General features: G+C 39.5%; 1 protein-coding gene, 1 long non-coding RNA gene and 1 pseudogene across 7 annotated transcripts in view; 2 read left to right on the top strand and 1 right to left on the bottom strand.

Moving 5' to 3' along the window:
* DNAAF9 (dynein axonemal assembly factor 9) overlaps positions 1-24,838 on the bottom strand; it is a 134,334-nt gene that overhangs the window by 75,284 nt on the left and 34,212 nt on the right. For 5 of the 6 annotated variants that reach the window (XM_012754833.2, XM_012754829.3, XM_076010979.1 and 2 more), the window contains exons 7-13: positions 22,530-22,607; positions 18,046-18,144; positions 12,886-12,941; positions 10,089-10,224; positions 5,591-5,672; positions 4,563-4,599; positions 244-331 (exon numbers count right to left, since the gene is read on the bottom strand). In XM_012754833.2, coding sequence (XP_012610287.2) covers positions 244-331; positions 4,563-4,599; positions 5,591-5,672; positions 10,089-10,224; positions 12,886-12,941; positions 18,046-18,144; positions 22,530-22,607 — 576 coding nt within the window. The remainder of the gene's footprint in view (positions 1-243; positions 332-4,562; positions 4,600-5,590; positions 5,673-10,088; positions 10,225-12,885; positions 12,942-18,045; positions 18,145-22,529; positions 22,608-24,838) is intronic. The other variant, XM_012754830.3, reaches the window with a different exon arrangement.
* On the top strand, positions 58-1,486 carry LOC105865884 (uncharacterized). The gene is made up of 2 exons (XR_012923714.1): positions 58-146; positions 1,325-1,486. It is a non-coding gene; the product is annotated as an uncharacterized LOC105865884 (long non-coding RNA).
* LOC109729687 (small ribosomal subunit protein eS26 pseudogene) lies at positions 9,107-9,431 on the top strand (annotated as a pseudogene).

Genomic DNA, 24,838 nt, shown 5'->3' with positions numbered 1-24,838 from the left:
CTTTAACACAATCAGACATCTACAAAGAAGCGCCAATTAGTTGTCATTCATAAGACAACAGCAGCATGGTGTCACAGGCGGCAGAAGCTCAGTGCTCTAAAGGCATCGTTTTGCCTGGTGCCAAAGAGGCACAAGCTCACACAAAAGTAAGTACTACAAAATGTCCAAAGAATAAACAGATGGATAGAAATGTTTTACATTAAAATAATGTCTACAGAAAGAGAAACATGATATTTAAATTACCTTTGTTAGACTGGAAGTTTTAGCATAACATGCAATGGCAGCCAAAACAGCCTCAATAACAGCAGCATATACCTGGGACAAGAGCCTACTTTAAAAACAAAAAATAATGGTTAACACTACAGCATCATGAGGTTTTGTCAAAAGCTGCATGCACACAAGTGACAGGCCCTAAGAAACTGATTTTAAACAGGATAAGAAATGTGCAAAAATGGACTCATTGATTTTTTTTTTTGAGACAGAGTCTCACTCTGTTGCCCACGATAGAGAGCCGTGGCATCAGCCAAGCTCACAGCAACCTCAAACTCCTGGGCTCAAGCACCTCCCACCTCAGCCTCCCAAGTAGCTGGGACTACAGGCATGTGCCACCATGCCCAGTTAATTTTTTCTATATATATTTTTAGTTGTCCAGCTAATTTCTTTCTATTTTTTTAGTAGAGACGAGGTCTCACTCTTGCTCAGGCTGGTCTCAAACTCCTGAGCTCAAACAATCCATCCACCCTGGCCTCCCAGAGTGGTAGGATTACAGGCGTGAGCCACTGCACCAGCCACCCGCAGAAACTCATTGATTTTTAAACCTTTAAAAGTCTCATGTGTGGGCCAGGCACGGTGGCTAACGCCTGTAATCCTAGCACTCTGGGAGGCCAAGGAGGGCGGACTGCTCGAGGTCAGGAGTTTGAAACCAGCCTGAGCAAGAGCAAGACCCCGTCTCTACTATAAACAGAAAGAAATTAACTGGCCTACTAATATATATAGAAAAAATTAGCTGGGCATGGTGGCGCATGCCTGTAGTCCCAGCTACTCGGGAGGCTGAGGCAGGAGGATTGCTTGAACCCAGGAGTTTGAGGTTGCTGTGAGCTAGGCTGATACCATGGCACTCTAGCCTGGGCAACAAAGCGAGACTCTGTCTCAAAAAAAAAAAGAAAAGTCAGCTCCTCTGAACTCTGCCCAAAAGACCACCACTCCTAGTTTGTGAGCAAACAGAATGAAACTGTGTAGGCTCCTTGATCCCCTACATTGCAGGAGCAGCTACCCACAAACCAGGAACCCCTTCAGTGATATAACAGACTTGCTGTTTTTCCAGGGACCAAGTGCACTACACCTGCAAGTTGTCTCCTCACTAGACCCTGCTGAAGGCTAGCCGTTACAGGAACCCCAGGGTGGGAAATCTCAGAGGCAGGAGAGATTCCCCGACTGAGGAGGAGCTGCGTTCCACTTAAATTCAAACTAAACAGCTGCAGACCACTTTCTGAGCAGCTTGCCTCATGTACAAAAGTAAGTACTACAAAATGTCCAAAGACAATGCTCCTAAGGAGATCTCTCATCTTCCCCCAAATCTCACTCTTTCTCTATGATTTTACTTCTTAAAATTATTATAAGAAGGTTTGTTTCTTTGCCAGACTGGGAGTGCCATGAAGGTCCCCCCAAAATCCAAATTTGGTTCCCTTTAGGGAAGAAGGGTTTCCCAACCTTTGGATTTTGAGCAGGTTAACTTTTTGCTGTGGGGTTTGTCTTGTGCATTGTAGGATGTTTAAGGGCATCTCTGGCCTCCACCCATTAGATGCTGGCAGCATACCCGAATCATGACAGAAATGTCTCCAGACCTTGCCAAACCTGACTGAGAGTGGGGAAAGGTAGGGGCAATGCAGTAGGGTTGTCCTTGGTTGAGAATCACTGCTTTAGGGGAAGGAGGCCCAGAAAGGCCAGGCGAGGTACCTGGCAAGGAACTGACAAGGCCTCACCTAAGAATATGTCTACTTTTAAGCCTGTGAGACTCTTGAAACAGGTAAAAGAAGGCAATAGGAGTTTGAAAGCAGGAAGAAACATAGAAACGGTCTTATTTAATCCTCTCATCTATAGAAGAAGCAAGTAGGGCCTCTGGAAATAGAATAAGTTGTCTAAGGCCAACATAGACAATTCATGGCAGACCTGAATTCAGACCTGCTCTCAGCCTGGTGCTTTTCCACTGTGCCACATCACATTGCTACCTCCTTCAGTTTCCTCCTTGGCTCCTGCACGACACCTCCACATTGTACGTAAGAGATGCGAGTTGGGTTGGAGGAGAAAAAGGGACAGAGAGTTCATATAACAAAATGACAGCAGAGCAGAGGGTACACCCTGGTAGGAAGGGGCCTGGCAGGGACACTATCAATGAGCTTGATCACTTCCAGGTAAGACCAGAATCCTCCATACCTTAACACTAAGGGTAAAGTTTGATAGAGGCCAACCCCAAAGATGTAAAGATATTCCCCTTCTGAGCTTGAATCAAATATCACTCAGTACCAACACTGGTCAGGCACCCACCTTGCTTGGCCTTCTATACAGAGCCTCAGAAAAGAGCTCAACACACAAGCCACCTGGCTACCAACCCATAAAATGACCTGGATAGCACTGCTGCTACTTTCATTAGGACTCCAAAAGGACCAAATTCCACTGGATCTGTGATTTGGCAAATCTCTCAATGTGGGCCCAGGTACTCCTGATGTGTAGGCAAAATGTCTAAGGGTTCACGATGAGGATCCAAGGCAGTGGCTAAGCACTGCTGGCATGGAAGCACAGCAGACAGGAGGCAAGACCACACCCACCAATACATGAGAAAATGGTTGACTTATTGCTAAAGTGAAGGAAACCGCAAAAACAACTGTATACACATTATTTTTTTTTTCTTTTTTTTTTTTTTTTTTCTTATTTTCCTGAAGAAAATCAGCAGGTATGTATACACATTATTACAGCTACATACAACCTAAACGAGCTGGGTGTGGTGGCTCACGCCTGTAATCCCAGCTCTTTGGAAGGCCAAGTCAGGAGGATCACTTGAGGCTGGGAGTTTAAGACCAGCCTGGGTAACATAGAGAGACCCTGTCTCTACAAAAAATAGGAAAAATTAGCCAGGTGTGGCGGCATGCACCTTTAGTCCCAGCTACTCAAGAGGCAGAGGCAGGAGGATTGCTTTAGCCCAGGAGTTTGAGGCTGCAGTAAGCTATGATTATGTTACTGCATTCTAGCCTGGTTGAAAGAGTGAGACCCTGTCTCTAAAAAAAACAAAAAGAAAAAAAAAAAACCTAAATGAATAATTTTTTTAAAGCCCAAAAAGACATACATTAAGACACTAATTGGCAGTGCACAAAGGAGGAATTAAGGGCTGATCTTATTTTCTTTTCTCTATTTCCATACTTTCTGTAGTGTGATTCTATTACTCATATTATATTTGTATATATATTTTTCTCAATATGGCTTTGTGGGCCCTAGAAATTCTGATTCAATAGTTATGGCATTGGGCCTGGGAAACCTAGATAATCCTTTGTGGCCTTGGGAAGCACTAGTCTAGACCCCACCAGTTTATGCTGTGGTATTTAAATATGTAATAATAGAACTCTATTATGGGCTGGGCGCAGTGGCTCACGCCAGTAATCCTACAACTCTGGGAGGCCGACGCGGGCGGATTGCTCAAGGTCAGGAGTTCGAAACCACCCTGAGCAAGAGCAAGACCCCCGTCTCTACTATAAATAGAAAGAAATTAATTGGCCAACTAGTTTATATCGAAAAAATTAGCCAGGCATGGAGGCACATGCCTGTAGTCCCAGCTACTCGGGAGGCTGAGGCAGAAGGATTGCTTGAGCCCAGGAGTTTGATTGAGGTTGCTGTGAGCTAGGCTGATGCCATAGCACTCACTCTAGCCTGGACAACAAAGCAAGACTCTGTCTCAAAAAAATAAGAATAAAAAAAAGGAAGTCTATTATGTCCATATATCTGAAAAAGGATGCTTTCTGGAATTCAATAGATTCAGCATTGATGAGTTTATTTCCTGTCTTTGGTTTCCTGTTTGTTGTACGTGAAGGGAGAGAAGTCAGCAATAGGTAGAACCTTTCTAAGTTGTACAGCCAGGGTTCAGATCCTAGCTCTGTTCCATAGGCCTGAGTGTTAAATCCAGAGAAAGCACTCCTCAGATCAGAGGGAGTTTCACACAAATTTTTCCAGGGGATTTCAGGACATTTTATTCTCAGAAAATCCCTCAATAAAAAATGAGTTACTTGTAGAAAACACATTAAGGACAGTTCCGTCACATAAATGCAGGGGTATGTGGGCAGGAAGTCTCTGAGTGCTGGAGAAAAGAGCAGATGGCAGAGCTGGCAGGGTCCTCTGGACTGAATTCCAAGCTGAGAGACAGGAGATGGGGACCTCCTGGGAAGCTACACAGCAATGTTCATGCCATAAACAAGATGTCTTAATCACCGCCGATCTCAAAAAGGAGTAGACAGGACAGCCACAACTGAGTAATTCAATTTTGAGAAAGAAAAAATAAAATAAATATGAAGACTTACATTTGTTCAGTTTTCTTGGGCAACTTGTTGTCATCACCTATGAAAGAATACCATGGATTAAGACTGTGACAGGAGCACAGGCTATGTAAACACTTCATAAGGAAGCTACAAATGTTTCATTTACTTTAAAGGTGTGGTCAAGAACTATATATTTTTTCTTTTAAGTTAAATACAGTACAAGCTCCAACAATGGTGGAACTTGACTTCTCCCAATAGCCCCCTGGACCTTCACTGTCGGTATTTTCCACTTTTACAACCACTCCGCACCGCCACTAAACAGAAGAGAAGATATGCAGAATCTCAGGCTCTGGAATGTTTTTGATTTTATTTTTAATTTTTTAAAGTTTGAGGTATCAGTAAACAGGCTCAGTTCCATCTCTTTATCTCCTTAATCACCTTATCCAAGTCATGCTTCTTTCTGGCATTTCCCAGCTTATCTAACAACACCCAGGGGAAAACCTGGCTTTTGATATACTCTCCTCTGTGTAGCAGTGCTGAGACCCACATTCATTCTACAGGTTCTTCTACATGTCTCTCTGGATGCCTGCAGCTTCTGGTTATCCCAGTAAGAAAGGAAACCCTAGTCAGCCCAGCCTTTCTGGAAGGCCATGCAGCATGTTTCCAGCTCCTGGGTACCCTTCTATCATGGCCCTTTCTTACTTTGCTCACAAGCATAGTCAGTGGGCACCTGGCCATGTCATGCAAACTCCCACTGCAGCCCATACCTCCTACTTTCTCAAAGTAGGTCTCATTCATTTTTGCCTCCCCTCTGACACTGAGCACAGGGTCTTACACATGGTTACACTTAATATGGACTGAACCAATAATTTTTCTCTGGAAATACATTCTGTGAAAAATGTGATAAGACACATCAACTCTCCCGCAGTAATCAGAGAGAGAGATAAAAGCCCACAAATTGGGTACTATGAGTTTATAAGCAAAAGTAGTAAATCATGTATCGACTTCTATTTCATAGGAGAAACCAATCATTAAGTAAGTTGATAAGATGATGACCTACAGAAACTTACCCAGGTAAGGAACATGAGTAGCTCCAAAAAAGTATGTTCTTGAACAAGCAAGAGGTCCCTTTGGTGAGACGCACTGTGCTACCTGGATGTCAGAAAAAAACAAAAATAAAGGAGTAGGGACATAGGCATGTACTACTAAAACAAAAAGTATGTAGTAAATGGAAATAATTTTTCTTTTACCAAATTGATTATTTTTTAAAGACACAAAGGAAAAAAAATCACCTTTAATTTTTTCCGAAGGTATCTTCTGTATATATGTGTGTTGGGGGGTTAAACCTAGGCTATATTGCAAATTTACTGTTAGATACTCAGTCAGCCCAGGATGCTAATGAATTCACAACTCACAAGGAAAAAAAGAGGAAATATGTGTGGGTTTTGACTGCCATTAATAGTCAGTCTAGAGCTTTCACAGTGAGGACCTTGGCTGACAGGACAGGCAGAGAGGTATGAGGTAACTACAAATTCAGGAAACAAGGGTGCTACCTAGCCCCCCACTTCATCTGTATTTCACTTCTGTACATAGCCCTTGCAGAAGAGAAGAGAGTTCCTTTAGGTTTTCAAAATTTTATTCTTCTTCCCCACCAAGTTGTTCATTCATACAGAGATATAATGGATGTTCTTTGAAATTCATTATATGAAAATCCAACACTCATGAGGGCTCTTAGGACAGCAGGTACAAAATGCAAAAATACTACCACAAGAAAGAAGGGACAGAAATTAATACAATATAGAAAAAATAGCTAAATATGACACAAATAAACATTCCTTCTATTTTACTTCATTGTTTAAGGAAGCCACACTAGAATACATTGCATTTTTCTATAATACTGTAAATCCAAGTTACAGATTTGAAATTAGAGCTTATTCTAACTAACCTATAATTCACTGCGGTGAACATCATCAATATTCCCATCACACTAAATGAAAAATCATGAATGTACTTCTAACTGTTGGTTAATATGTATATTCCTCAATTAAAATATGTTCTTTGGATTTCCAAATTTTCCCTTACTAAAGATTTTTTTAAAGGTGCCAAGTGTTTCAAACCTGCTTCCTTAGGTCATGTCATAAATTTGAGTACACACATATTAACATCAAATTTTACTGACATTTGCTTTAAAAAAATGGGCATAACAGAATTTGCATATATAATGGAAAACTACTCAAATTATCTAGGTTTGCATGTTTTATATGATACTTATTAATTTGCAAGTTATTCACAAATAGTACAGAAATGGAAAGGGTTGAAGATGCTACTTCAGAATAGAGCTGAAGAGGAAAGGTCACAAGCCAGGGCCTCCCAGCCTCAGGACTGGATCTCAAAGAAATGCTTTGTCTTTGCTGGGTTTCCATGTTTGTAAAGGAAAGATAGACAACACTCCCCAATTATTACAGAAGTTGTATAAATAACCTGGCTAATTTTTTTTTTATTAACAGGCTTTATTTTTTAGGGCAGTTTTAGGTTTATAGAAAATTTATCTGAAAGTACAGGGTTCCCACATACTTCTTTCTCCCTCCCCCATTTGTCTATGGGACAAATGTATAATGACACGTGTCCACCATGACTAGAATATACAGAATAGTTTCACTGCCCTAAAGATCTTCTATGCTCTTTCTACTCTCCTCTCCTCCCTCTCTCCAAACCCCTGGCAACCACTAGTCTTTTAACCGGCTCCAGTGCTTGGCCTTTCCCAGAATGTCACACAACTGGAATCACACAGTACACCAGCATGCAGCCTTTTCAGATTGGCCTCTTTCACTTAGCAATACACATCTAAATTTACTCCACATATTTTTCTTCTTTTTTGTAGAAATTTCTACTTTAATACCTTAACCTTAAAGATATAAAGAAATGAACTCCAGTTAAGGTAATAGAGTAATATTATACAAAAATCTTCAATAACAAACTTTTCTTACTGATTACAGTAGTCCCCCTTATCTACAGTTTTGTTTGTCATGGTTTCAGTTACCCACAGTTAACTGTGGTCTGAAAATATTAAATGGAAAATTCCAGAAACAAACAATTCATAAGTTTGAAATTGCACACCATTCTGACTAGCATGTTGAAATTTCTCACAATTCTGTTCCATCCCACTCAAGATATAAATCATCCCTTTATTTAAAATATCCATACTAGGCCGGGTGCGGTGGCTCACGCCTGTAATCCCAGCACTCTGGGAGGCCAAGGCGGGCGGATTGCTCGAGGTCAGGAGTTTGAAACCAGCCTGAGCAAGAGTGAGACCCCATCTCTACTATAAATAGAAAGAAATTAATTGGCTAACCAATATATATAGAAAAAATTAGGCCAGGAGCGGTGGCTCACGCCTGTAATCCTAGCACTCTGGGAGGCCGAGGCGGGCAGACTGCTCGAGGTCAGGAGTTCGAAACCAGCCTGAGCAAGAGTGAGACCCTGTCTCTACTAAAAATAGAAAGAAATTAATTGGCCAAATAATATACAGAGAAAAAAGTTAGCTGGGCATGGTGGCGCATGCCTGTAGTCCCAGCTGTTTGGGGGCTGAGACAGAAGGATTGCTTGAGCCTAGGAGTTTGAGGTTGCTGTGAGCTAGGCTGACATGCCATAGCACTCACTCTAGCCTGGGCAACAAAGTGAGACTCTGTCTCAAAAAAAATAAAATAAAATAAAATATCCACACTGTATATGTTACTCTCTATATACAATGTGACTATAGGAAAAAAACATATATATAAGGTTCTGTACTATCTGCAGTTTCAGGCATCTACTGGGGGTTTTGGAACATATCCCCCTTGGGACTACTATATTTAACTTAATAGAGGACTATATCTTGCTTTCTTCCTCCCCCACAAATACTCATATCAGGCAAAAATGAATTTCTTTCATCATGATTGGATGAGCTGTATTACAGCTATTCTGTATTATGAATGAGAGCCATATGGTTTAAATCCCAGGTTTTGAAGGGACAGAGTTGTCTTTCAATTGTGTACACCTGAATACATGAATTTGAAGTGTACCTCAGAAAAAAGGTCAACACATTAGCACAGGTGTTGGCCAATATAGTGCTATCTACACATTCGGACATTTTTCTCAGGAAAGAGGTTTGGGTTTTCTTAAGCAGTTATAATATGTAATTGGTTAAGAATTTAAACCATGCTTCATAGCATGACTTTTAAAAACATTTTAAGGTTGGGTGCAGTGGCTCACGCCTGTAATCCTAGCACTCTGGGATGCCGAGGCAGGCTCAAGGTCAGGAGTTCGAAACCATCCTGAGCTTGAGCAAGAGCGAGACCCTGTCTCTACTAAAAAATACAAAGATATTAATTGGACAACTAAAAATACATAGAAAAAAAATTAGCCAGGCATGGTCGTGCATGCCTGTAGTCCCAGCTACTCAGGAGGCTGAGGCAGAAGGATTGCTTGAGCTCAGGAGTTTATGGTCACTGTGAGCTATGCTGATGCCACGGCACTTTAGCCCAGGCAGAGTGAGACTCTATCTCAAAAAAAAAAAAAATAAGCTTTTTCGCATCCTCATTTCCAAGATGACAAAGAAAAGAAGGAACAACAGTTGTGCCAAAAAGGGCCGTAGCCATGTGCAGCCTATTCCGCTGCACAAACTGTGCCCAATGCGCGTGCCTAAAGACAAGGCCATAAAGAAGTTTGTCATTCGGAACATAGTGGAGGCTGCAGCTGTCAGGGACATATCTGAAGCGAGTGTCTTCGATGCCTATGTGCTTCCCGAGCTGTACGTGAAGCTACATTACTGTGTGAGTTGTGCCATTCACAGCAAGGTAGTCAGGAATCGTTCTCAGGAAGCCCGCAAGGACTGAACACCCCCACCCAGATTTAGACCTGCGGGTGCTGCCCCAAGACCTCCACCAAAGCCTATGTAAGGAGTTGAGTCCTTGAGGACTGAAGAAAAACTATCCGTTGGAGAAAAATAAAATGGAGATTATACTTAATATAGCATGTTGAATATGTCTGTGCCAGATAGAGTGGAAGTTTGTGTTATACCAGGTATTCAAGTGTGAATTGTCACATAATGTTTTCCTTTGAAAGAAAGCTAATCTGTGTGAATTAAACTTTAACTCTTATAGTCTTAAAAAAATAAAAATAAAAAAATAAATAAAAGAATGTAGCTTAGCTGCATGCCATGTATCTGAAAAAAGAAAAAAAAGAATGTAGCAAGTAATAGACCATCAAGTACAAAAATATTCTCCCTGGCACTCTCAATAAACAATCATCTAGGTTTATGTCCTTAAATGTAACTGTTAAGACATACCAACTTAGGCTTGGAATGACTGTTTTCGAAATAATTTGTACTTATATAGTCCATCTATATATATATATATATATATATAATTCATATAGTCAGTTTCCAATCACTTTTCACTCCACAACAACTTTAAGCTCAGGGTTAACTTTTCACTCCGCAACACACTAATTAGAAACAGTTCCTTTTGTCTAGCTCCCCTCCCCCAGTTTGATAAAACTAATCAAGCACTAGGCAGTCCAGTCACTTACCATGTGTTTGGCAAAGCTCCCACCAGGACCAGTGCTGCGTACCAGGTGTCCTTCAGAAGGGAAGTTAAAGTTGCCAGCATTCAGGTTTTCTCGTGTGGAGTGATTACCAAAGAGAACAAATGGCTGCCTATTAGGGCTAGAGAGGCAAGTCAAAAACATGTGATTAGAAAAGAGATTCCTGGCCAAGGCAACTTCCCATGACCTTCTTGAGGCCTCCAGCTTTTCTGAGCAGCGTCCTGCAGTCTGAGTGGTCAGTACAGTCTACTTAATGTTCCTGGCTAGTTGGGAAGGGATGCCAGATGTCTCTGACTCTTCCTACTGACCCACAGGGATCAGTCACTTAGGGACATAACTAAACCCAAACTAGGCTTATATATTCAGCTGGTCCCATTTTTTGAGAAATAAGTTCCATAAGTTCACTGTCCATGATGCAGTGATTGAACAAACCTCCAGTTTTATAAAATAGCATTTTAACAGAAATACAAGTTTTAAAGAATGACAGTAGTTGTGACACTCAGACTAGACAGACAATGTGGCAGTCACCAAATCCTGAGTAACTTTCAGGAGGGAAGGAGGAGAGGAGGGTTGCAAATTTTCTCACTACCACACCTACTTGCCCCTGTACCTGTCCAATTCTTCCCTCTTCTCTTGGAGGAACTTCCCCCACCCTCCACCCTACTTTCTGCGCACTTCTCAGCCCACTGTAATTAACTCTCTTAGTCATTTCACTAAGAGAGCTCTTGACGAAGTCACCAAATAACTTTCACGTAGCAGACAACAAATCCGATAGACAGCCTTCAGCCCTTCCTTGGTCTCTCAGAAGCACTTGACACTCTCCACTGCAAGACTGTTGCCTCTCAGACTACCCAGTCTCTACCTGGCCTCTGAATGGTCCTAGGGTTTTACCTTCTGCTCTTAGCTCTCTACTTTCTGCTCTCCTCTCTGATGGTCTACCCTGAAGCCTATTCCCTCTCCAGTTCTTGTAGTATATAAATGGCATCCAGGGACCATGTCAGATCTGAGAGGCCTCCTTGACTCCTGTTTCCTCACCCTCTAAATCCAATCAATTTCCCCAAAATCATTCCTATTTAGCCATTTCCTTCCATCCACGGCCACCACCCTAGTCCATGCTGCCATCATTTCTTCCCTGGACAATTGCAACTCTTCCTGTTTCCCTGCTTCCACTCTTGAGCTCCCATAATCTATTCTCTACATTGCAGTGATGATAATCTTTTAAACATGCAAAGCACTTGCTGCCTTTATGTATTTTCAGAAGGGCTAAAATCATATACATGGCTGATAAGGACACATATGATCTGGTCAACTTCTTCAGCTCCATGCAGGGGCACTGTCTCTGATGCCCACACTCTAGCCAAGCGCATCTTCTTTCATGGCTCTAGCGTCCTTGTCTCAGGGTCTCTGTTCTTCCTCCTCCTTCTAGTTGGCTTATCATTCAGCTCTCCTCAGGGGCAGCCAGTCTCTCTAGTGATGGGTTTCACAGTACTTTTCCCCTTCATGGAACCATGGAACCAGTCAGAGCTGGTAATGATAAACTTCTGTATGAGGTTGTTCAATTAATGTCTTGTTTCTCTATCACACTATAAACTTCCTGAGGGCAGAGACCATATTTGCTTTATTTTTTTAACCATGTTTCTCTCTTGCTTGGTGTATCATATGTTCTCAATAAATATGTGATGACAGTATCCCCTGGCTTTTTCCTAAATTGCCCTTAGTGTGTGTCATGTGAAAAATTCTTCACATTTCTTTTCATCACACTTAAAAATACTATCTTAAACTTCAGACAAACAAGGGTTCTTAAAAGTAAACAAGACTGAGTTTTCTTCTGAAGCTAAGTGGCACTCTAGGCAGAAAAAGATGACTCTGAGTCTAAGCCAGGGAAATCTGTCTCACTATTGGATTGAACCAGAATTGAGGGAAGAAAAAAGAAAAACCATCTACTCTCCTCTATCCACAAGAGGAAGTTATCTCTTGCTAATCTTATGACAGAGAGATATGGACAGAAACACTTCAGAACCCTCACTGCTCTCATCTTTTTTTTTTTTTTTTTTTGAGACAGAGTCTCACTCTGTTGCCAGGGCGAGACTGCCGTGGCATCAGCCTAGCTCACAGCAACCTCAAATTCCTGGGCTCAAGCAATCCTCCTGCCTCAGCCTCCCAAGTAGCTGGGACTACAGGCATGTGCCACCATGTCCAGCTAATTTTTTCTATGTATTTTTAGTTGGCCAATTAATTTCTTTCTATTTCTAACAGAGACACAGTCTCGCTCTTGCTCAGGCTGGTTTCAAACTCCTGACCTTGAGCGATCCGCCTGCCTCGGCCTCCCATAGTGCTAGGATTACAGGCATGAGCCACCATGCCCGGCCTCTCATCTTCTCTATGGGACTGGAACTTTACAGCTGATCTCTTTTATTCCCTGTGAGCCACAGTGGCTCCCCTGCCCAGCACTTGGATACTCTGCTTCCTCTCATTTTCCCAAGTTAAGAATGAAATAAAAAAGTATTTTCTTTAGATTTTAGCAGGCTACAATGTTTTATAAAGTAGTTCACTATTAAAATTATATATATATATATACATATATATATATATATATATAAACTCATCTGTTTCACTGATGAATTTATAAAGTATGACGTTTTTACCCTGTGATGACTAAAGTCAACCCATATTTTTCTGATTCTAGCTTCCGGACTTGGATGCTCCTTCTATATCCACCCTGCCTGGTCAACTCCGTTTTCTCTATCACCATTCACCCTTCTTCCCTGAGAAAGAACCTTACCTGTTTTCAGTTATATGGCTGGAGATCATTCCATGACTGAAGTAACTTCTGAATGGCTAAAAAAAATCCAACGTTGTATATATTAAGACAACAATTTTGTGAAACAATCACAAAACCCCTCATCTGTGTATGTACATACACACTTCAGGAGACTACATGTGTATGTGTATTGAGGGGGGAAGACAGATATATATGTTTGTAGATTATTATAAGAACATGGAAAGATATGTGTGGTGGATAGCAACATGAATTTTGGGAACAAGTGGCAAACAAAAAAAAGCAAAGAAAAAAGATAAAAGGCTACAAAAGAAAAAAAAGTAAAGAAAAAAAATTTCAAATTTATACTGTTTTAACTGAGAGGAAATTGGACTATTATCTATGGTCTAAGTTGCTAACCATGTGCAGATTTTAAAAATTCTATTTAAATATTTTTTCTACATTTTCAATAAACTACTATATGTTAATTCTAATATGCTAATTTAAAATCTGCAATGAGGAGGAATTTGGGAATTTAAAAATACACTGACAGAAGTTTCCAGAGAAACCAAAAATGTAATTATGAGCTGTTAGATGAATGTTAGGCAAAACACTAATCAAAACTTAACATGATTAGGAAGGGAATACCTCTAACCCTTCGTAGGGAGAGGAAAAGATATACAATATAACCAAAAGGTCAAAAAAGGAAAGAAAAAGAAAACTTTTACCGGGTGGTGGGCAGATGGGAGGGGGGAGGAAGAAAAGGATATATACTTACAAAATAGATGTGGTGTGCACTACCTGAGGGTTGGACACGCTTGATGTTTTGGCAAGGATGGGGTTGGGGGGAGGAATGGCAGGGGCAATATATGTAACCCTAACAATATTTGTAACCCCATAATATGATAAAATAAAAGGAAAAAAAAACTTAACATGATTTATCCACATTGGGTTTTATTAAAAGTTAAACAAAACAAAAAAATTAACATGCAGGGCCTAGTGCCGAAAGGGTTCAAAATTTCAAAAGGTAATTTTAATCCCCTTATTTAATAACATCTACAGTTCTGATTACTTGAATAGTAACGTATGTTCATCGTAGAACACAATTAAAAACCACCTATAATTTCTAAGAATTATTAACATTCTGGTAAATTTTCTTCATACTTTTTTCTAGGTTATACCCATGGACTATATATGATTGTACTAAAGTTTATTAAATCGTCCTCTATTCTTAGAAATTTATACTATTTTATACTTTACTTTGCTAACCCTTGTATATGAACAATACTATAATGAACAACTTAATAAATTTTATCTGCAGGTCTGATTGTTTCCTTAAAGCAGATCTGGAAATAAAATCATAGGGTAAAAAGGCAGAACTATATTGCCAAATTGTTTTTCAAGAAAGTTCTATCCACATACACTTCCACCTGCAATATATGAATGTGCCTATCTCAGGTATCCTCATAAGCTCTGCCTATAAAATGGTTTCAATGTATTTGCCAAGTTGATAAATGAAAAATGGGACCTTGCAATTGTCTTCTTTTACATCCCTTCACTTTTTAATGAAGTAGAATATTTTAGATATGTTCAGTGGCCATTTGGATTTCCCTTTGTTGGTTATTTACTTACATTCTCTGCATATTTATCAATTAGAGTTTTACACACCTTACTGATATGTAAAAACTCTTATAGATTAAAATAATAGCTAACATTTATTGTGGGCTTATCATGTGAACTGTGATAAGCACTTAAATATATCACTCAAGCTATCTTAATAACAACCTATGAGGTTCATTCTATCATTATCTCCTCTCTACAGATGAGTTGACTAACACACAAAAGTTTATTAACTTGTCCAGGGTCACAGAGACAGTGAATTGCTGGGATTCAAATTGGGCAATCATTTGGGAAGAAATGATAAAATTAGGTCCGTATCTCATACTATATGCACAAAAAACTTCCATATAGGAATATTCCATACAGATAGGGATCTAACTGAAAAAATTTAAACCTTACAATTACTAGAAGGATGAATTACTTTTCAAACTTTTTTTTTTTTTTTTGAGACAGAGTCTCGCTTTGTTGTCCAGGCTAGAGTGAGTGCCATGGCGTCAGCCTAGCTCACAGCAACCTCAAACTTCCGGGCTCAAGCAATCCTGCTGCCTCAGCCTCCTGAGTAGCTGGGACTACAGGCATGCGCCACCATGCCCGGCTAATTTTTTCTATATATATTAGTTAGCCAATTAATTTTTTTCTATTTATAGTATAGACGGGGTCTCGCTCTTGCTCAGGCTGGTTTCGAACTATTGACCTCGAGCATTGCGCCCACTTCGGCCTCCCAGAGTGCTAGGATTACAGGCATGAGCCACTGCGCCCGGCCGCTTTTCAAACTTTAATTAAAGCCTTTCCCTATACAATGACTCAAAATCCAGAGGCTATAAAAAAGACTTATCAATTTACATAAAAATAAAAGTTTGCATGGTAAAAAAAAAAACATTGTAAACAAAGTTACTGATAAATATGGGAAAAATATGTGGAATATATACTGGAGACAAAATGCTAATAGTCCAAATGTATAACAAATACTTGAAAGTGAATGGACAAAAAACCTCCCAAAACCTATGCTGTATAGTTCAGTTAATAATATTGTATCAAGGGCCAGGCGCGGTGGCTCACGCCTGTAATCCTAGCTCTCTGGGAGGCCGAGGCGGGTGGATTGCTTGAGGTCAGGAGTTCGAAACCAGCCTGAGCAAGAGCAAGACCCCGTCTCTACTATAAATAGAAAGAAATTAATTGGCCAACTAATATATATACAAAAAATTAGCCGGGCATGGTGGCGCATGCCTGTAGTCCCAGCTACTTGGGAGGCTGAGGCAGGAGGATTGCTTGAGCCAGGAGATTGAGGTTGCTGTGAGCTAGGCTGACGCCATGGCACTCACTCTAGCCTGGGCAACAAAGTGAGACTCTGTCTCAAAAAAAAAAAAAAAAATAATAATAATAATAATATTGTATCAATATTAAAATGAGAAAAAGACATGAAAACAAAATATAAAATGGCCCTCAAACATTTGAAAGAATGTTTAAACTTGATCATAATTAGAGAACTGTAAATTAAAAGAATACTGACATACTATTTCTCCTCTATGAGACAGAAAAATTTAAAGTAACACATTCTATTGGTGAGGCTGTAGAACAACAGGCACTCTCAGATATTGCTGGTGGAAATGCAAACTGGTACAACCCTTCTAAAGGATAATTTGGCAACAGCTAACAAAACTATGTACACACTTACCTTTTGACCCGGCAATCCCATTACTAGGTATATATACCTCCAACAATATGAAAATACATAAGCACAGAGTTATTTACTATGATACTTTTGCAATGGCAAAATATTGAAAACAACCTAAATATGCATACATAAGAGAATGGCTGAATAAATTAAGATAAATCCACAAAATAGAATACTATGAGTTGTAACACACAGAATGGATAAGATCTTAATAGACAGTTCTTAGGGAGAGATCAGGATATATTGTTAAGTGAAAAAGCAAAATGGAAGTGACTATATGCTACCCTTCACTATAAGAAAGAAGAGAATATGAGAAAATACATATATCTCTGTTCATTTGTGCAAATGAAACAGAAAAGATAAGCCAGAAACTAAAGAGATTTATTACCTGCCATTAATGGAGTGGATGGAAAGAGGTAGAAAGAAGAGAGGAATAAGAACATGGAAGTAGGAAATGAGAGTGACACTTCTGAGTATACCTTTTTGAAATACCTTTCACTGTTAAAACCACAGTATTGAGAGAAGAAAAAAGAACCCAAAAAACTGAAAAGGGCATCACTGAGACCACTTCAAGTGGTCTAAGGTAGAGGTAATTGGAATCCCTGGAGGAAAGGAAAGAAATGGGGAACAGACAAAATAATTAAAGAAATAATGGCCAAAAACTTTCCAAACTTAATGAAAACTATAAAACCACAGACCTAGGAAGCTCAACAAAACCCAAGCACAAGAAATACGAAGAAAACTATAAGATACGCCATAATCAAATTACTTAAAAACCAGTAATTAAAGAGAAAAGCTACCAGACAGAAAAAAAGACCTGCTATGCACAGAGATTAGGATGAAAGACTAAGATACATACCAAGAATGGGATGAAAGACTTCTCATCAGAAACAATGCAAGCGAAAAGACAGTGAAGCAACATCTCTCAAATACTGAAAGGTAAAACCTGTCAACGTAGAATCTATACATGGCAAACATATCTTTCAAAAATGAAGGCGAAATAAAAAATTTTTCTCAGACATAGAAAAGCTGAAAGAATTTATCATCAGAAGATTCATACCACAGAAAATGTTAAAGGACATTTTTCAGGGAGAAGGATACCAAATGGAACTCTGGGTTTACATAAAGGAATGAAGAGCAGCACAGAAAGCAACTACATGGGCAAATATGTAAGATTTTTTTCCTTATTATTTAAATCTTTTAAAAAGGAGAATTGATGGTTCGAACAAAAATACTAGCATTATATTGCGGGCTTTATAGCATATGTAAAAATAAAATAAATGACAACAAAGATCAACTCCAGCTCCAAATGATCAGGAGGAGGGCTTGCACGGGACACGGGAGAGGTGAGGACTGGCTGTGCAAGCCCAAGGGAGGCTCAAGTACAAGCTCAATGCTCTTCTGATTCTTCCTGTTGACTAGTTTTCAGGACTGTCCTAAGCCTGGGTTCTCAATCTAGATACTGTAGTTTACTCACGGAGTGGGTCTTAGCCTGAAGCTGGCAACTGCTCACTGCCACTGTTTGCCTAGGAATGTATTTTGGCATTCATGAACTGGAGGTTCCACCAACAAAGGTGTGCTACTCACACATGGAGAATTATTCCTAGGCTTATTAACCAGTGCCCAACAGAATTCCTGGCACCACCACACTGAAAAGTGAATATCCTTCCTATAGAGAAGCTGGCACAGGAAAAAGACAACTTTTTATACAGGGGTTGACATGAGGGGCGTGGAATTTCTTTGTAGCATACAACACAGCTTAAATAAATGATAAACAAATTAGGATTGACAATATTGTATTTTGGAAAAAAGGGTTTTTTTAATAAAAAAATTAAACAATAAATAAATTAACCAATTTCTTCTTCCTGTTTGATCCTTCCTTTACATACCTCACCCGCCTGAGATTCTGAAAGTTCCAGTAGGAAGGGAATTTCTGTGTCAAAATTAGCAAAGAAGCTAGTCCACTGATGTTCAAAAGCTACCAAATCCTAGGAAGAAAATGAAAAAATGTAATGTGTTTGGTCATATAAAGGAGATATTTTAGAAAACCAAAATCATGAAACTACAACAAATCTCAAAATACCAGATCATTTATATATGTTTTTTTAAAAGGTAGTAGCAAACTACTGAGATATGCTACCATATAGATGAATGTCAAAAACATTATGCTAGGAGAAAGAAGCCAGATGTAAAAGACCACCTGGTACATGGTCCATTTATATGAAGTATCCAGAAAAGGCAGATCTATAGAGACAGGAAGTAGATTAGTGGTATCCTGGGATTGTGGGTAGGACTAGAGACTGACTGCATGTAGGCATGAGGGAAATTTCTGGGTTGATGAAAATGACCTAAAATTCTATTGTGGTGATAGTTATACAACTCTATAAATTTATTAAAAGTCATCGAATTGTATACTTAAAATGGGTGAATTTTATAGTATATAAATTATACTTCATTGAAGCACTCTAAGAGGACAGTAATGATCTTAAAGTGCCTGGCGCTGGCAACTTTTTTGGGGAGAAGAATTTATTTATGAGGCACCTAAAGGATGGTACTAAATCCAGTGTCCAGAGGGTCACATCAGTGAAGCTTTGTTCAAAGACAAAATCAGTTGACCTTAGTTAGAAGTCCATGGATCAGGGATGGGACAGGGCCTTCCCTTCCACATATTTACTTCCTAGTGGCCCGTGAGTACTAAGGAACTATGTGTCCTTCCCACTTGGCTCTCTTCTACAGGAAGCCTCTGCTCCCTACTCCATCCCAGCTGCTTTTCAGCCTCCTCTCTGAACTCCTTCCTGTTCCCAGCACCACACATTGCTTTTTGCTACTAGTTGTTCTTAAGGACATCATCAGTTAACAACAAAACACCAGCTGTGACTTGATTGATTAAGATACTCCTCAAGTAATATCTTTGTTTTCATTCCAAAGTTGCTAATAATTTGTACCTATCTTCACTATCCATCACATAGCACGTAAATGTATGTATGTTAGGCACCCAGTCTGGTGCTTTGCTCACAGCAGATATTCTGTTTGCTGCACCAAACTCACTGGCCAGATCTATGCTCTCCTCCATTCTTCTCTTCCAGTGGAGGATACACAAGTACTCAGACCTGTGGGCTCTGTGCTAGCCAAGTACTAACTCTGCTCTGGCCCTAGGCATGAGGCACCATGAACCTCTGCTGGGAAGACTTAGTGTAAATAACATTATTACTAATGGCTTCTCTACTTGCTGCCCAGACTATCTATCTATCTACATACATATATATATATATGTGTGTGTGTGTGTACATATGCATATACATTATACAGAATATACAATAGACACATAAAATTCTTTTCCGTAATCATGTGACAGTGCTGATATTGTTTTCTAAATGTTTTTTGTATAATGTAGCATAAAACAAATAAAGGGTATGTGTGTGTGTATATATATACACACTCTCCAATTTAAGTTTTTTTTTTTTTTGAGACAGGGTCTCACTTTGTTGCCCAGGCTAGAGTGAGTGCTATGGCGTCAGCCTAGCTCACAGCAACCTCAAACTCCTGGGCTCAAGCAATCCTTCTGCCTCAGCCTCCCAAGTAGCTGGGACTACAGGCATGAGCCACCATGCCCGGCTAAATTTACATATATATATTAGTTGGCCAATTAATTTCTTTCTATTTATAGTAGAGACAGGGTCTTGCTCTTGCTCAGGCTGGTTTCAAACTCCTGACCTTGAGCAATCTACCCGCCTTGGCCTCCCAGAGCACTAGGATTACAGGCATGAACCACCGCGCCTGGCCCAATTTAAGTTTTTATTTTCACTTTACATCAAGAATTAAAAGAAAGTTTAGAATTTAACAAGTTGTTTTAAAAAAACTATTATTACTCTAAGTTCTAGTGCTTACCTTATAACTAATGTAAAAACCTTAATGCTCAATTTCCTTAGTACCTAATAATCTCTGATCATGTCCAATAATAAAGTTAGTATATTTCTTTTTCCTACAGTTAGTATATTTTTCCTAAAGTTAGTATATTTCTTCTTTCCCTCTCCTTCCTTACCTATCCAATTTTATTATCTTTTACTGTTCCTTTTGTAGTGTTACTTATTTATATATTTATTAGTTGATTTTTCAGGTTTTAAATGACATCTTTTGATACCCTACCTCTTGGGTATAAAAGATAAAGAAAACAATATTGTCACATTACCTTTTATCTTCTTTCTCCTACCAACATTTGTTAGTTTTGTCATTTATACAAACAAGCTTTAGTAACATTTACATTCTATCATATCACCATAATTCTCTCAAATGCTTCAGTTTTAATTCTATAATCAAAAGATCTAATGCTCAGGGCCGGGCATGGTGGCTCACGCCAGGCCCTGAGCAAAGTACCTATCCTGTAATCCTAGCACTCTGGGAGGCCCAGGTGGGTGGATCGCTCAAGGTCAGGAGTTCAAAACCAGCCTGAGTGAGACCCCGTCTCTACCAAAAATAGAAAGAAATTAATTGACCAACTAAAAATATATATAGAAAAAATTAGCCAGGCATGGTGGTGCATGCCTGTAGTCCCAGCTACTCGGGAGACTGAGGCAGTAGGATCGCTGAGCCCCAGAGATTGAAGTTGCTGTGAGTTAGGCTGACGCCACAGCACTGCCTCTAGCCTGGCCAACAAAGTGAGACTTTGTCTCAAAAAAAAAAAAAAGGCCGGGCGCTGTGGCTCACGCCTGTAATCCTAGCTCTTGGGAGGCCGAGGCGGGCGGATTGCTCAAGGTCAGGAGTTCAAAACCAGCCTGAGCAAGAGCGAGACCCCGTCTCTACTATAAATAGAAAGAAATCAATTGGCCAACTGATATATATATAAAAAATTAGCCGGGCATGGTGGCACATGCCTGTAGTCCCAGCTACCAGGGAGGCTGAGGCAGAAGGATTGCTTGAGCCCAGGAGTTTGAGGTTGCTGTGAGCTAGGCTGACACCACGGCACTCACTCTAGCCTGGGCAACAAAGTGAGACTCTGTCTCAAAAAAAAAAAAAAAAAAAAAAGATCTAAAGCTCACTGCCAGTCCTTTTGCTGTAGCTTTTCCAGTCATATGGTGGTTGGCTAAAATCTGTGAGATTTCTTTAGAGGCTCCTGAGAACGATATGCTCCAGGACTTATATATTCAAAACGTTAGTTGCCTTTATACTGGAACCACAATATAAAATTTGGGGGTTACATTTTTTTTCTTGCGGATTTTATCACAGGTGTGTTGCTTCACTATTTTTCTGCTGTGGCAAAATCCAAGGCCACCCTAAATTTTCTCCTTTATCTATACCTGGCTGCCAAAGTATTTTGTTGTTGTTGTTGTTGCTTTGTGGTGGGGGGGGGGGAAGTCTACTAACTTTACTAAGATATTTCTCAATGTTGACCACTCTGGGGCAATTTTCTCTGGGATATGGTATGCCCTTTTCAATATGAAAATCCAAATCTTCTATTATTTCAGGGAAATCCAATTTTGGAATTGTATCTTTTGCTTTCATTATTATCCTTTTACTTTATTTCCTTACTATTCCCACTCAAAGGACCTAGAATTAATATTCCCACAGAAGCAAGAAACACACATAGTGCCCAGATCATGGTCTCTAAATAATATTTCTCACTAAAATGTACAGAGCTCCATGGAGAAATGGCTGATTCCAAGTCCATGACCATGCATACCCATCCATAACCCCTGAGAGACACTATGGAGCTGCTTAACCAAAGTACCTATCCGGTAACTTCAGTTCTGTTTGTTGCTACTCATTGCAAATTGCTTCCCTGACCCTGACATGGGCAGGCAACATATTTTTGTAAATAATGTTTCCCTGTAACACAGATAGGCCCATTTATTTAAGCATTGTCTAGGGCTGCTTTTGTGCTACCAAGGCATTGTGGAGTAGCTGCAACAAATTCCATGACACACAAAGCCATATATTACTAACTAGATCTTCACAGAAAAAGTTTGCCACCCCTGCTCTAATCGTCGATTCCTTTAAGCTATACCCCAACTTTTTATCTTTTCATGCAGAAAACAAGTACAAAAAAAGACACCCTTTGTACCGTTTTGCTAAAATCCAACCCAACAGAAAGAACATCTTTAGGTGAAAACCTAAACCCAGGACAACGCAGGAGGCCTTGCTTTTGCCTGAGGTGAGGTCTACTTAGAGTAGTGTACTACTCAGAGAGGGAATGTATCACTTTTCTAGGCTCCCTACTACCCCCAAGGAATTCAAGACCACAATCAAGGAAGAAATTGCTCTATTCTTTAACTAAAGCAAACTAACATATACCTTGCATTTCTTCAAACTAAATATTACTAGTGGATAACTGAGCTGGCTATATTATTTTTAAGTTAAATACTGTTTGGCTCCTTACTTCTGAAAGCAAACTCTCCAAAGACATAGGGTCCATCTTGCTGTAGACATTCCATAGATTCAAACTCACATCCTGCAACTGCAACAGAGGACAAAAACATTGAAATAATTAAGTCGATATCATTAGGACAATCAGAATTATTTTCTGACGTTCAGAAATTACTATGTTGGTGTAAACTCAGTGTGATTAAAATAACTCAAATTTTTATCAAATTTTTTTTAATTTTTTTTTTATTCCTTTATTTTTTTTTTCATTTTCAGTTGGCCAATTAACTTTTTTTTTTTTTTTTTTTTAGTAGAGACGGGGTCTCGCTCTTGCTCAAGCTGGTCTTGAACTTCTGAGCTCCAACAATCCACCCGCCTCGGCCTCCCAGAGAGCTAGGATTACAGGCGTAAGCCACCGCGCCCGGCCCAAATTTTTATCAATTATAGTACAACCTATACATATTACTAAATGCTTTCCCATTCAAGGAAACTACTTTTCAGAACCTTTGGTTCATCCTTTGGTTATCTTCAACAATGGGCACATATATACTTGTACACACACAAACATACATACATATGTATTATATAATTTTTGCCATTATTTAAAATAAAATTTAAATAAAAATTACACATGTCCATAGTTTAAAAAAATCAAATGGTACAAAAGGCTTGTAATAAAAATTTTCAATCCCCTACTCTAACCTTTCACAAACCTTCATTAGTCTCACTCCTCAGAAGCAATCACTTAGAATTCGTTTAGCATTTTCTTTTTGGCACTTAGCTCCATATTTTGATATAAAATGTTTCCATCACAATTTCTTGATTTATCAATTAACAAATTAAATACTGACTTATATTACAGATGTAGCTCTTCTACACTCATCCCTATTCCCACAGTTTCTCTACACATATACACCCTAACATCACTTAATATCATAATAGGATTTTCTTGGTTACATCAATTATTGTTTATAATGTTAAAACCATGTAAATAGTATTTACTACAGGCTAAGTACATACTACATTCCTATTTGCTCTATTTTTTTTTTTTTTTTTGAGACAGAGTCTCACTCTGTTGCCCGGGCTAGAGTGCCGTGGTGTCAGCCTAGCTCACAGCAAACTCCTGGCCTCAAACTTCTGCCTCAGCATCCCGAGTAGCTGGGACTACAGGCATGTGCCACCATGTCTGGTTAATTTTTTCTATAAATTTTTAGTTGGCCAATTAATTTCTTTCTATTTTTAGTAGAGACAAGGTCTCACTATTGCTCCGGCTGGTCGAACTCCTGAACTCAGACGATCTGCCCGCCTTGGCCTTCCAGAGTGCTAGGATTACAGGCATGAGCTACCGCACCTGGCCCCTATTTGCTTTCTTATTTTTGTTTTTCCTCTGTTAACAGTACTTCTGTTAAAAGTACTAACAGTTTCATTTTTTTCACTTGAATAATTTTTTTATAAATCAATTCCAAACTTTCTTCTAACTGTCCCACCCAATTTACTAATACTCCAGGGTTTCTCAATAGCTACATTATGTTCATTTGGGACCTGACAATTCTTTGTGGTGTGGGGCCACCCTGTGCATTGTAGGATGCTTTGCAGGACCCTGGGGCTCCAATCTCTAGTTGCCCGTAGCACCTCCCCTCCCGCTAAATGCAACCCTAAAATATTTCCAAACATTGTCAAATGTCTGGAGGGGATGGAGGGGGAGGGAAAATCATCCTTGGTTGAGAATCACTGGCTTAAACCTATCAAATAATCTATCAATTCCTTTCTTCTTCCTGTTTCGTTCTGGTCTGTTAGGTAAACTTGCTGTACAACTACAACTTCTGTTTTGAGACTTCTCTTTGCTATAATCCTGGAACACTTAGTCGATGGATTTAGTTCCAAAGCTTTCTTATCTTCTCTTTCTGGGTTTACTATCTTATTTGCTGGAACACATAATCCAATAGTTTTCTAAGAAAGGATTGAGAGGCAAATGTTTTCTTGTTTTAAAATGTCTTTATTCTGTCCTTATGACTAATGGATAGTTCAGTGATGCTGTATTTCTGGGGGTTTTTTGGATTTATTCTCTCTGTGCTTCATCTTGTATAGTTAATACTACTATGGCTTCAAATTCACTAATCTTTTCTTTTGCAGTATCCAATACGCTGTTAATCTTATATAGCGTATTTTTTATTTTAGACACTAGTTTTCATCTCTACAAGTTCTATTTGGATCTTCCCCGCACCCCTCCTCGAGACAAGGTCTTGCTACGTTGCACAGTTGTACAGGTTGGCCTTGAACTCCTGGGCTGAAGTGATGCTCCCACCTCACCTTCCTGAGTAGCTG

This window comes from Microcebus murinus, chromosome 16 (assembly GCF_040939455.1).
Source record: "Microcebus murinus isolate Inina chromosome 16, M.murinus_Inina_mat1.0, whole genome shotgun sequence".
In the NCBI taxonomy this organism is placed as follows: Eukaryota; Metazoa; Chordata; class Mammalia; order Primates; family Cheirogaleidae; genus Microcebus; species Microcebus murinus.
The sequence above is the reverse complement of the archived record's forward strand: the minus strand, read 5'-3'. Positions and strand labels throughout refer to the sequence as shown.